The sequence below is a fragment of the Netta rufina genome (assembly GCF_964035555.1).
Source record: "Netta rufina genome assembly, chromosome: 7".
NCBI classification, from domain to species: Eukaryota; Metazoa; Chordata; class Aves; order Anseriformes; family Anatidae; genus Netta; species Netta rufina.
The window spans coordinates 11,997,892-12,011,280 of record NC_140130.1 but is presented as its reverse complement, the minus strand read 5'-3'; the positions used below and the strand labels follow the sequence as shown (position 1 = coordinate 12,011,280).

Here is a 13,389-nt window from a genome sequence, read left to right as displayed (position 1 = left end):
AAAATTTACACCAGCTGGGGACTTTGCCTGCTATTACCATAAAACCATTGCCCTACAAAAAACAATACAGATGTGCGTTTTTTCTTCTTCTGGAGCTAGATCATGCATAGGGGTAGCAACATCTGAGACTTCTGATATCAGTGCTTTCTTTTGTGGAAGACAGTGACCTGAGAGTTCATGCCTGATCTGTGCACCTGGTTTGGTGGATAAATATCCTACACCACAAGAAGTTGTAGCTACTTTACCCACAAGAAAGGTTAAAAAGGTTGTAGGAGGGACCACAGCAGCTTAGTTCCTCAGCTCTGTCAGGTGGTAAATGGGACAATGCAGAGGCTTGACATGGGTGATGATGGAGTCATAGTTAAAATAAGAACATTAGCAACCTTAGTCCTGGGCTCTGCATAAAGCTCTGCTGTGGATTTTGTTTGGGCACAGTCTGTATGGGAGCCCATGCAGGATGGCGAGTCAGCAGCTGTCGTGCTTTTCGAACCACCTGGTTCGCCGCATGGTATCCCATTAGGACTGAAGACTGCTGACTCTGGCAGAACCCCATCTGTGACTTCAGGTGTCACTGCCAATGGCACTGCGGCATGTAACAGACCTACAGAGCTGCAGAACCCAATGGAAGAGCAGTGTGGCTGCAAAGTCTCTTCTAGCTCCCACATACAGAGATGTCTGTGTTAGAAGACTGGGGCCTCTTCCCAGTATCCATGTGGCAAAGGTAAAGCTGAAAAGATTTCAGGGCTTTGTTGTTCAACATAGAGCAATTCAGGTTTTATACTGCTCGAGGAAGATATCATTTTGTCAGTCTAATTTAATTACATTTCGTATTGAACTTCAAGCATGTGTATATTTTTAAGAGGTTTCTCTACATTATTGGTTATTTTAAAAATTGTCCTATCTGATATAATAATATATTTGCTTTTCAGGTTTGAAACCTTTACGGTAGTCAGAGGTCATCTTTTCAAGTTCACTGTAGCAAAGTATACTATTTAAGGCAGAATGAAAACAGAAGCTGAGATTAACAAATATTTGTTGGGCACTTAGGAAATATCACTGCTTTATTTGGCTATTATTATTATTATTTTTGCTACAGTCGGTAATGCAGTATTTTGTAGGGTCATATACATGCTTCTGGTAGAGTTGTAAAATGCAGTATTTAGGTCTATGTTGAATAGACTGATGCTCTAACACATTCACTCTTCCAGGTCACTATATGGGTACATTAGTTAGGCAGAGATAAGAAACTTGCTTTGGCCATTGTCTGGGCTCTGTTTTTTTATGAGTAAGTAGGGAATTGTGGTTTCACATCTCTCAGGTGTGCTACTATATTTAACACCAAAAGCTAAGAAATAAGAATGAAAAATAACTGTTTTATCATTATGATCATAATAGTATATTATCTACTGCAAACCAATATGGAGAAGAGTTAACAAAGGACATTTTATATTTTGTTAGCTGTTTTTAATTTATCAGCTGCCAGTTTCAATATATTTCTCTTACTAGTTGTACTGCAACTTCTGGAAAAACATCTACCCCCTACCATTCAAATTCTGATGGGGAGTGTGTGAATGTTCTTGTGCGTGTTCATAATGTTTCCAGGCAGATTCAAAATGTTTGTTTAAAAGCTAGAAAAATCCGGTCTTGAAAGTTCATAAGAACTCCACTGCTCATACTGATGTGTAGAGATTTATCATACTGATGCCTGTTAGTACCTCAGGGAAATTTATGCCTCTTGAGTAATGGAATAAATGTTGAGCCTCAATGCCAAGGTGCTTATGGGTTACAACTGTTGGGAGTATGTTATAGTGTGGTTCCAAGCAAAAAAAGGCTGTGTGTGCAAATGAGATAATCACGAGTCATCAGCCCTGTTGCTCTCTCTGATACTAGCTGGGGGATATTCCTGTGGCAGTGGATTGGCAGCTGCGGCACAGCTCTGCTGGATGCCCTGCAACGTGCACATCATCAGCCTTGCGGTGTGGCAGGCTGTCTTGCGTGGGGCGGTGTGCATCGTCACTGTGAGAGGTTTCCATCCAGTTTTGTCATGCTTCTGTAATCCCACAGGTCCACAGTTGCATAGAAAATTCAGATTGGGATTAAACTCTGAGTTTTGAAACTTGTGCAGAAAGCACGGTAGTTAAGCATCAGTGTGCATCACGGGGAACACATGTACATATGCCTCTTAGTTGATACAGTAAGTAGTATTCATGGTGCTCCCAGGACTGATTTTAAAGCAAGGATATTAAAACTGAAGTGTAATTCTCTGTTTTGAGGGCTAAAGTAACCAGACAAATGCAAAACAGCAGGAGCTTCTTCATAGAAAAGAAATGTGAAAACACACATTGCTCCCAAGTATTCAAAGAACTTGTTTCACCTTTGTGTGGAAAAGTTTGAGCATTCACATGCACTTGCAGCAGTACAGTCAAGCGGGTGAAAGTTTCAGATAAATCAAAGATGCAAGAACTATTTTATTACTGAATCAAGCAGGTGAAAGTTTCAGGTAAATCAATGATATGAGAATTATGTTATTACTGACTTCTGAAGGCATCAGACTAGTTTTCTTTTGCCCAAGAAAACAGATGACAGTAACCTATTATTTCACAATGGTTTTGATACTTAAGCTTATGCTTTTAGTGAAACAATCTGATGGCCAGAAATCAGACATTGTTGCAAATGAATGTTTTTTTCAAATGCTCTATATTATATAGGCAGTGATGTGAAGTACTTTTTTGTTGGAGGAACTTAAGATGTTACTCTAAGGACTAGCAGTGGGGTCTGATGAAAGCAGTTCCAGTGGCAGCCAGCTCACAAGAGGGACAGCTTTGTCAGGTCTCTAAAATATTTTGATCCTTCCTAGCGTAGCCAAGGCTTATGATGTGCTGTTCTGATTTCCCTCACACAACATCTCTGCTTCTGCCAGTTCCTTGTCAGTGTTTCCACAAGAACCTTCTTTTGCCATGAAATTGATGTGTTGGATTATGTGGAGCTCTTACTTAAACTTCTTGTGACCAGGACAGTTGGTGGCGTTATTTCTTTCTGCACAAAAAAAAAGGATTTATTTCCTCCTAAAGGCAAAAAATTATCTTCTTGGTCACCTTCTCCAGGTGCTGTGATGGAGACATCCCTCAGCATGGGTTTGCTGCTTTCTTGTGGTAATGAGGCTTTCTGAACATTTAATAGCACTTCTGGGTGAGCACTCCAGGAGAACGCATGGCTCTTAGAAGTAGGTGGTATGGATTGCTGGGCAGTTTAAAAGTTAGCTGTATGTAGTAGGGAGGGAAAAAAGGACCAGACAGAATGATAAGAAATTGAAGTCCATGGACTGTGGAGGAACATGTAATTAAGTATGAATTAAGTATGTTATGCAGCATGCAGATAAATCCCTTGTGATTGTCAGGATGAAAATTTGATCTGTCCTTTTACCATTAGATCTACCTCAGGATCTGTTTTGTGCCATCCTAGTTATAATGTGCCAATTTGATCACAAAGTAGAGTTAAATGATAATAAGGATTAAAAAAACATAAACAACAAAAACACATTTTAAAATAATATTTTCCTAGTGGCCAACAACAGTAGTTGAGACTCTGTAACAACTGCCCTTAAGTGTGGAGAAAAAATGCTTAAATCCTGAGATGATCAAAAGTCAGATGTTGATCACAGTGTTCTAGGAGGAGTTTCTTCTATGAAAATGTTTCAGTGTTCATTTGTGACTGTTTGGAAAGCGTGACAAGGTGGAACTGTCCTAAGGTGTCCTGTCTTGACGCTAACTGAGCATGACCTAGGGCTTCTGATGAAACCATGAAACAGTTATCAATTAGCATCAGTTTCAGGAAGCATTATCATATCAAGACATCTCAGGGTGCCTTTATAGAAGAAAAAACTACAATAATTTAATAGCTCAGTCTGCTGTGCCAAACGAATGACTCAAAGCAAAGCAGAAATAAATGACTGTGAGCTATGGTCTCGCAATTGCACCAGCCTGCAGGAAAGTGTCAATTTATTTCCAAAGTATTTTTGCTAGGAGTGATGGGAGGTGTCATTATAGAGCTTGAGCTTGTCTGGAGAGTTAAGGACACCTAGCTTTTTATTCTCCATTTAGTAGTGCTGATTTTGATTTTAGTTTTCAAAAGGCCTTCAGGCAACAAAATCAGGTGAATGACACAAGTGTGCATTTTATGCATATCTGAGCAGAATCTCACTGCTGAAAAGAGGGTGTTGGCATAGGCTCGTGTTCCTCTAGTAATCTCAAGGACAGATGCTTCAGTCTGTATTGGGCCTCCTCATTGCTGTGGAAACAGGGCTGGCCAGGAAATTTTGTTTTTTGTTTGTTTGTTTGTTTTCCACTGAAGTTTGAATTTTGGGGGGAAATTCTATTTTGGTAGACTTTTGCAGAGATCCCCAAGATGTTGCCATTAAGTTAGTTTTGCCTTTTTATGTCTTACCATATTTTGTGTGGTAAGCTGTATTTTTGGGTCAAACTGCATGTCCTCAGTACACCCTCACTTTTCCTTAGTGAAGGCTTGCCAGGGTGCTGGAGGACACGAAGGAGAACAGCTCCATCAAGGACATTGACTGCATTACCGTTAAAGTGATGGTCATGCCAGCTGGAATAATGAAGGCACTAATGTTTAGTCCCTTTCTCATCCAGATAGGCAACCTTATCCCATGTGTGCTGTATGTAAGCTATGATACTCTAAAAAGGTATAAATCTGCTTAACTTAAAAGCCTGGAAATCAAATGAAAAAGTTACTGTGGTGACCTTACTTCTGCTCCTTGTATGACGAACATGATGGCATCCTAAACCAGTCTTAATGCGCTGCAGCAGAGCCTGAAGTTGGCAGAAGAGTACAGCTTTGGCTTCAGTTGCTGAGATGCCAGAAGAGATTGGAAGTCCTTGAAATTCTTCCAAGAAGTCACTTTGTCCTGGATGGAAACTGGCATTTATCAGTGCAGATGATAGTGGTGTATTTTAGATGGCATCAATATTGATTTGTATACAGTGTGAGCTTTTAAATATGATTTAAGATAAAGCTCAACTAAACGTAAGACGTTTCTCCTCAAAGCATTGATTTAATGTTAATGTTTTATATGTTGCTTTCTTTACTATAGCCTTTCCCGTGGCTTACGGAGACATCCCAAAAATGCCTCTCAGGTCCCCCTGTCAGCATCTGTGCAAGCACCACAAACACTTGTGCCGCGGGAGTAAGTAACCAGAAGTTTAATTTGTGCTATCCATCAGGCAGCTTCAAATGCAATTAATTTATGGTGGTCACTAGTATTCATCCCAACTTCATTCTTTCCCATTTGGTGTGCTTGCACTTGGGTTATTGTTTTCCCAAAGGTGATGAGGAGCATGGAAATGCTGGATGGAGGTACAGAAAAGTTAAATCAGGTTTCTTTCTTTTTCTAGTTCTATGGAGTAATTACTTATGTTTTACCCGTTAGTGTTGGGTATTTTAAGTGAAGTCCCTGCCAGGCTAAGAGGGAGAAATTGGTATGATTTGTATCTGAAGTAATCGATGGCGGGCTCTGCTAGGTGAAATTACTGAGGCTGAGCATCTCTCACCGTGCGCGCCTCCTTGCTCTCGCTTGGGCGTTTCGAAGTGCGAAGGCAGGGAGCGGTCGGAGCGGCAGCCGCTGCTGAGCGTCCGAGCGCTGCCGTCCGGACGGACGGACGGACAGACAGACAGACGGACAGGCAGACCTCTAGCGCAGCGCTGCCGTGGCGAGGCGACGGCAGCACGGGGAGCGGGGGAACCAAATCCCGGCAGGTCGGAGAGGCGGCGAGGGGGGGTCGGGTCTTCCTCGCAGGTCCGGGCGCCCCCTTTGGCGCTGCTCCCGGCGGGTCCCTGCTGCAGGGCCTGCCCGGGGGAGGCTGGGTGGGGGAGCGCCGGGGGCCGGGGTCGCAGCCGGGAGGGACCCGGCGCTGTTTTGCCGGCCGGGGGCCGGTCCCGCAGCGTTGCGCCCGTTGCTCAGGTCGGGGGCTGTTAGCGGCGGCTTTTTGGGGCTACTCTTCTCAGCAGACCTGTCGCTGAGTTGTTGAAGGGTGTTTTTGCATTGGCTCGATTTTTTTTTTTTATTTTTTTTTTATTTTTTTTTCCCGCTTGCGGTTTAAAAGTGGCGTTTCGCCGCTCAGCGGGATGCTCGCATTCCGGCTTACTTTGGTCGCCTGCCAGGTGGAGCTCATCTCTTTTCAGCATCCTCCTACCATCAAGCAAAAATCGTCTCCTCTCCCCAGGATTAATTATTCAACACGTTTAATGTGTTCGGCTGGGGGGTGGGGGGGGGGGGAGAGAGGCGGCCGCTCGGATGCGTGCTGGTGCCGCAGCGCCCGTCCCTGCTTTGTCTCGCACCTGGTGCGTTCACGCCGCTCCCCCGGGGGCCGGGGGCTGGCTCGGAGACCCCCGGTGCAGGTGTCGGTGTCGGTGTCGGTGCCGGTCCCGCAGCCCCCGGGGATGCTCGGGGCGGGGCGCGGGGCGGCCCCGGGGGGGTCCCGGGTGGGCCGGGCAGCGCGGAGGGGAGCGGAGCGGAGCGGCCTCGCCCCGGCGCGGAGGAGGGGCCGGGGGCTGGCCCCAGCCGGGCGGTGCCGGCGGCCGGGCAGCGCTGGGGGCCGCGGGGCTGAGCCCAGCCACTGACTCGGGCTTCTCCCCGCAGAGCCCCGGCGGCGCCGGCAGCGCGGAGGGCACGGGCAGCTCGCTCCCGGCCGCCGGGCGGCTGCAGGAGGAGTGGCGGAGGGGGGCAGCCCGGCGCCGTCCGTCCCGAAGCAGCGCCGTGCCCGGCCGGGCCATGGGCAGCCCCGACTGAGAGCCCGCAGCGGGGAAGATGCCCTCCGCCGGGCGGGCGGCGGGCTTCCTCCTGCTCTGCGGAGGTAAGTGCCCGAGAGCCGGTCCCCCGGCGAGTTTGCGGGGCTGCGGGGCCGCCGGTCCGGCTCCGCCAACCTTTGCCAAAAAGCGGACGAGGTACGAAAAACCCTAATGCTTTTTCTTTGCTTTTTAAGCTCTAAAGCTAAGTTAGAACAGATGTGTTTCCTTCTTCTTTAAATTTATGATGTGAAAGGGAAGAATATTCAAGCGCGTTCCTATTTTAAGTTTCGAAAGATTGCTCCTTCTCTGTTGTCCCCTTCCCAGGGCTTTATGCGTCGTCAAATTAAATTGGGATTGGATTGATAAGTGAAAATGACCAAAAGATGAAAAGTTATTGAATCGTAACTTAGATAATGCTATCCACAGATGTCAACTTTCTAAAGTAAACAGAAACCCCATTATATCTCTGTTTCTTCCATATGGCAATGTTTGCCAATGCATTTCTGGTGTTTACATGAGTAAATCAAAGTTGTTGTTTGCTCGAGAACGCAGCACAACCCTGCAGACCAGAAATGCAGTTCTGAAAAAAAGGCAAAGCCCAAACCAGCCCAGTAGTCCACCAGCTGGAACAACGGAGCACCGTGCAATATTAATTCTATACTTGTGATTCTCTGTGAAAAGTGCAACAGCTTGCTGCTTCTCATTATTGTTTCAAATTAATTATAGTAGTTCACCCCATCTTAAACTACTCTGTAAGTCAAAGAAGTTGCAAACCCTCTATTTTATTTTTTTAAATTTTCTATGCTAAAATATTTCAGTTGTACCTACTCTTTCTCATGTTGGTATGTTATTTTTATCATCCTCTGATCTTTATAAAAACTCTCCGTTGCTCAGACCTAGGATGTCTGCGACTAAAATAGGTAGAATATGCAAAGTCTAAGTACTTATTAAAAATGAATAAATAAATAGAATGTGTTGTATCCCAAGTCATTTCACTGTCAGGAAGAATTAGCCATACTTGTATTGCTAATGGATGATCTATCATGCTGCTGTACTTTTATCTTTGTATTTATGGCAAATCCATTTTCTTTCATGTTTATGGCAGAACTAAGATAAATGTAATTACCTAGGATCTTCAGTTTGAGGGGTATGGTTTATTTAGTCTGAATAGCACACGTGCATTTGCTTGAAAGTAATTTTCACTGGTTTCAGTTTAAGCTGAACAGATGAACTTGCTCCTATCCATGCTGTGATCCCCCCAGAATATTATGTGTACTAAACATAATGGGTGCTTAGACCACCCTCCTAATCTGCTTTATTCCTATGACTTTTTTTTTTTTTTTCCTCCTCCAATGTATCCCTTTCAATTGGACTGTCTGTGATTTTACTTTTCTAACTGGGTGGGGAAGGGAGTTGTCTCTGTGTCTTCTCCCTACTCCAGATAGATATCTAAACCTTTCTTTAAGTATTGGACCTAAGCAGATGGATATCAGTTCAGTGAGAGACTTGTTATTAACATGACCATAAAGTGTTAACTCTTGGATTCCTCCATAGCTTGGAGGAATATTACAAAAGTTAATTTGAGTTGGACAGACTGCCAAGTAGATTTCTGTTTTAATACCATTTGCTTATACTTACCATAAATATTATTTTTGTTTACTCTCTCAGCTCTGGCTGGTGAGGCTTCATGCTCAATTCTCCTTAATTTTTACTAAAACCATGGGGAAGAAAAGTTGTATACATTTAGATCGCACTTCAGAGTAATTGTATTCATAGTCATTGCAAGAAGTCTAGCATATTAGCAATGTCGTATGGGTGGCTGCTGCTAGAGAAGCACTGTTTCACATTGTTTAGATGTGTGACTCTAATTCCTATTTATGTAATAAAAGCTGAGTTGACAAGAGGACTGAGATCAGTCGTTATGTCTTGGGGGTATTAGCAAAATCCCAAGGTGCAAAGAGTGCCAGTTGAGAAAGAGAGCTTGTGTGTGATGCAATGGTGCCCTGGCAGAGGAAGGAATGCAGTCAAACTTTGTTGAGCTTCATCTTAGGGGAAATATGGAGTTTCTTCAATGCTGAGTATGCCATGGCCTTACTGGACATAATGAAGAAATCTCTCTCACCTGTGTTAGACCTGGCCACAGAGGATTGTCACCCAAGGTTAATATACAGTGATACCCTTGCACCCAGCTCCTGTTGGTGCGTCTTTGGTTTATCTCACCTGTGGCGTTTTGGACAGGTTTGAACTGTGGTAGTTCTTAAGAACTCGCAGGTAACCCAGAGATTTCTTAAACTTGGATAATGTTGCCTTTTACCAAGTGAGCTGGATTAATCAATCTGGTGAGCATGCTGTTGGTTGCAAGGATTGGATCTGGTTCTTTTCTGTTGGCAGGCTTTGGGAAGTGCACTGGACCACATGTTCTGAATCAGAAAGGCTGCAGCCTTGCTGCTTCTGCACCATGAGCGATGTGGGAATCTCTTGCAGGCACTGATATTGACATGAGGCAGCCTAGAAATGCAAAAAAATAAAAGTACTAACTCTTGTCAGGTTAAGCCTACTGTTGTTTCATCAATATCAATTAAAAGAAATGCAGATTTTTGTTATAGAATGAATATGAATATTTTTTCAGAAGTGGGATGTGGGATACGCTTAGTACCATTGTCTAATCTGGAAATTAATTTTTGTTATCAATGGAAGTACTTTCTAAAGGATCTATTTTCAGTAAAATCAAGTTTGTAAGCATTGCATTATGCATGTTTGGTAAGATTGAAAGGGAAACATGCTTCTATGTGTAATTAATGCAACTTGAACACAACTGGTCTTGAATACAAGCTATTTAAAACTTTTATTTTACTTTTATTAACTGTGATCTGAAACTACTGATGAATGTATTAATTCTGGTATTCATTTAAGCACTATTTGCGACCGATTCTTACTGTGCACTTTCATACTGCTAGGGTTACTGTTAATGTTTTATTTTGACTGGTTCTAATTTACAACAAGTTCTGGCTAAACTCATGCATTCAGATGAAGGACAGACTTTAGAAACCAACTGTGCAAATATTGACATTCTTCTCCCCTAACTCTAGATATTTAATGTAATATTTGTATTTCTTGATAGAAAAAGGATGTTTTCCTTTGAAAAAAAACAAACACCTATGCGATTCTTCCAAAAAAAGATGACCTCTGCACTAAAGTTTTTAGACCAAAACAACGCTAATCAGATCAAATGGTGGAGCACAGGCCACTGAGTTGAGTCTAGGACCAGGCTTTGGATAGACATAAATTTGTTTGTGTGCCTGCCATTTTGGCAGTGATCTAGTCAGGCAGTATGTGATTCTCATTTTATTTCCTTTAGATTATATTCCTGACTGTAGGGCAAGGGAAAATGGAATCTGTGGAGAAAAGTGAGAGGAACTTTGTTAGATCTTACATGTCACGTTTGGAGAGGACATAGGAGTTGTGAAGAAATGTCAACCTCTGCTTCTCTTTTTAGGAGGAAAAGAAATATCAAAGAGACTTTGGTTCTTTCCTATGTTGTTATTTTTCTCTGTCCCTAGGTATAGTATCTTAAGCACCATCTCTTTTCCAGGCACCTAGCTGCCCACTGGTGGTGCCAGTGCTTCCCCTCGCTCAGGTCCCCAGCTGCCGCCTGTGTGGCCATGAAGCTGCTGCTTCACTCGCAGAGTGGCAGGGCTAACCCCAGCACTCTTCCTGACTTCTGGGGAACGTGCCCGCACCATCTGCATCTCTCCTCACTTGATTCCCATCGCTAGGTTCTTCACCTTCCACAAGAAAAACTTTTGCATTTAAGTTCATAACCTGCAGCCTTTTCAATTTCACAAACAGTCATGTACTGCTCTTTTTTTTTCTTTGGGGGGGAGAGGTGTTAAAACCATGATAATAGGACCCATCTTTGTGCTATATGTAATTCCCTTCCTTTCCATTGTTGTTTCTGCTGTACCTTCTGTACCTCAGATGCCTGTATTTGCCTTGTCTTCTCACTGTGTGTTATAGGGCAATATTCAGCATTGGCTTGATTAGTTCTGCCAGTCATTCTGTTGGGCTGCTGGTCTTTGGCTTCATTCATGGGTTTTGTTATTAACATAAAGACAGTGTAAAGGAAATTAATACAAAGATTATGAAAGGACAGCATTTTAATGCTAAAACTCACATTCATTAAGCTTTGATTAACAGAGAAGATTTCTTGTAGTATTAACATAAGCAGTCAGCTCATATGCCAGTGCTGCTTCAGCACCTGAATACTAGATACACATTGAGTAGTATGCCAGCATTCTGTTTTCCATCTGTGTGTTACATTACAGTCTGCTATTTTTCTTCTTCTTTTTACTGAAACAACAGACAGGACTGATGAGAAAACATGTATTTTTTTTCACTCCCTCTTTCCCATCTTCCTCCCTGCTTTGGGTCTTGGCAGGAAGGAAAGGATTTGTTCGTTTGTTGATGTACTTGATTTCCTGGCACCACTGCTCAGGCTGGTAACAAGGCAAGTACAAATTCTGGTCTGTGTAGGATTGGAATGAGGTAACTTGTTTGGGGGAAAACAGTCAGTAGATCTCTATATCTCATCTGGCAACTTTATGGTTTGATGCACTCAGCATATTGAAAAGGAGATAAATCAAGAGGTGAAAGAAGTCAGTAAGCAAGAATCCATAGCTCCCACTCCTCCGGGGGTGCTGTCTCCCCGATAGCATGAGGTAGCAAACACCAAAGTGCCATGGGTTGGGAAAAATACTAGGGGAGCTCAGTGTTTTCTGCTGAGCCCCTTTGTGTAAAAATTGGTTAGAGTCCATCTGCAATGAAGAGCAGGTTTGCTCCATTTGTACGTTGGCATCCTTAAGTTTTCCAGCAGAAGCAAGAGTGTTGTTACCAGCTGGTGATCAACTGGAATTGTCTCTTGTTCATGAAATGTAACAAACTGCCCAGCACTGCTGATTGAGTTCATCTATTTGTAATGTTGCAAAACTGATTTTAACTTGGACAGTAATTTGCTGAAGTGAACAAGGTGTTATATTCATATCATGCTGCTTCAGCATTGACATGTTTGTGGTGCAGGGTCAGGAACTGCTCTTAGTTCCTACTTTTTACTTACCCTTGGTTTGGCAGAAGCAGAACATTAAAATACACTACGTTATTCAAAATAAACTTTGAAATTGTTTATTCTCCAGATGAACTTTTTTTTTTTAAATTTAAAACTCTCTGTTACATTTTGGAAAGCAAACAACTGGAGCATTGCAAGGATAAATAAAGCAATTACCATAGGAGAAGGATAGATTTGAGGTTTGCGTATTCGTTTGGTTAGATCAGGACTCAAGTTCATTTAACAGCTGTGCTACAGATTTGCTCCATGTCTCGCTCTGTCTCTAGTTTTCTCTTTAGTAGAATGCTGCCATCAATAAAACCCTTCTCTGCACATCATATGTACTGTTGATTGTATATAACATAAACCCAAGGTATATGGGGCTGGCACAAAGTGAAGAAAATGTGCTGAAAAACTTTACAGAATTTCTACAGCGATGGCACATGAATTAGGCAAAAACAGAGCATCAGAGAAGCTGGAGGAAGCTGTAGAGTAATATCTGTTCAGAGGCTTCATTTTTACAACCAGATTTTGTCCTTCGTCAGTGAGATCTGTTGGCTACTTCCACAATGTTTTGGCAAACTCGCTACAGCATGAACCTTTTGACAAGTTTTAGTGTTTATTAGGTTGCTAGTTAATAAGGTTATTAAGAAATTTTTGTTAATAAACAGTAAAATAGTATATCAGCTGAGGAATGAATAGCCAGAGGGGTTTTAAAAGTACATTTAAAGGTATCTACAGCTATCCTATTCTTCAGATACGTTGTCTTCTTCCCCCCCATGTACACAGAACACAAAACTGTTTTTTTTTTTTTTTTTTTTTTTTTTTTTTTTTTTTTGTTTTTTTATAAAGATCACTTTAAAACACAAACAAACAAAAACCACAAATAGTGTCAGATTTCCTAACCGTAACTGTACTGGACGCTCTTTTTTCTTGTTTTCCTTTTAACCTAAAAGAGATGCTAGGTAAATCTGCTAAACTAAAAATGATCATCAGTGCTTTAAAGCTTAAGGGAAAATTGTAGTGATCACAATCAAAAAAGGGAATTATAAGCTTTACTGGGATAATATTGCCAAAAATGTTGTTTGACTGAATTACTTTAGAAATTTGGCTAACTAAATCAGGTGATTGTAAAAAGAAAATGGATATATTACTTCTAATGGTTGTCTAATGGCTTTTCAGTGTATGCATTTAGAAAACTAATTAAACATTATATTTAACTGATATAACAAAGTTGCTTGTGTTGCTGTAATGGGTGTTTTTTTTAGTGTCCATTATGGCTTTCTTCTAAGTGAGACAAATTTTACTCTCAGATAATAGGATTAAACATTGTTTTTTTCCTAATTCAGAGACACCAAATTTTCTTATATGGACAATTAGATTATCTGTTCTCTTTGTGTGAAATGGCAAAAGTCATGCTGACATCAGTAGACCAGAATTTCACGTAGCTCAGAAACCCCTTACAGACACATTTCGCCACTGAG

General features: G+C 42.2%; 1 protein-coding gene across 1 annotated transcript in view; it reads left to right on the top strand.

Annotated features, from left to right (window-relative positions):
- Positions 1 to 6,823: 6,823 nt before the first annotated feature.
- Positions 6,824 to 13,389, top strand: part of RET (ret proto-oncogene) — a gene marked incomplete at both ends in the record, with an annotated part of 81,984 nt that continues 75,418 nt past the window's right edge. Inside the window, one exon of the mRNA XM_084290650.1 lies at positions 6,824 to 6,869. Coding sequence (XP_084146776.1) covers positions 6,824 to 6,869 — 46 coding nt within the window. The remainder of the gene's footprint in view (positions 6,870 to 13,389) is intronic.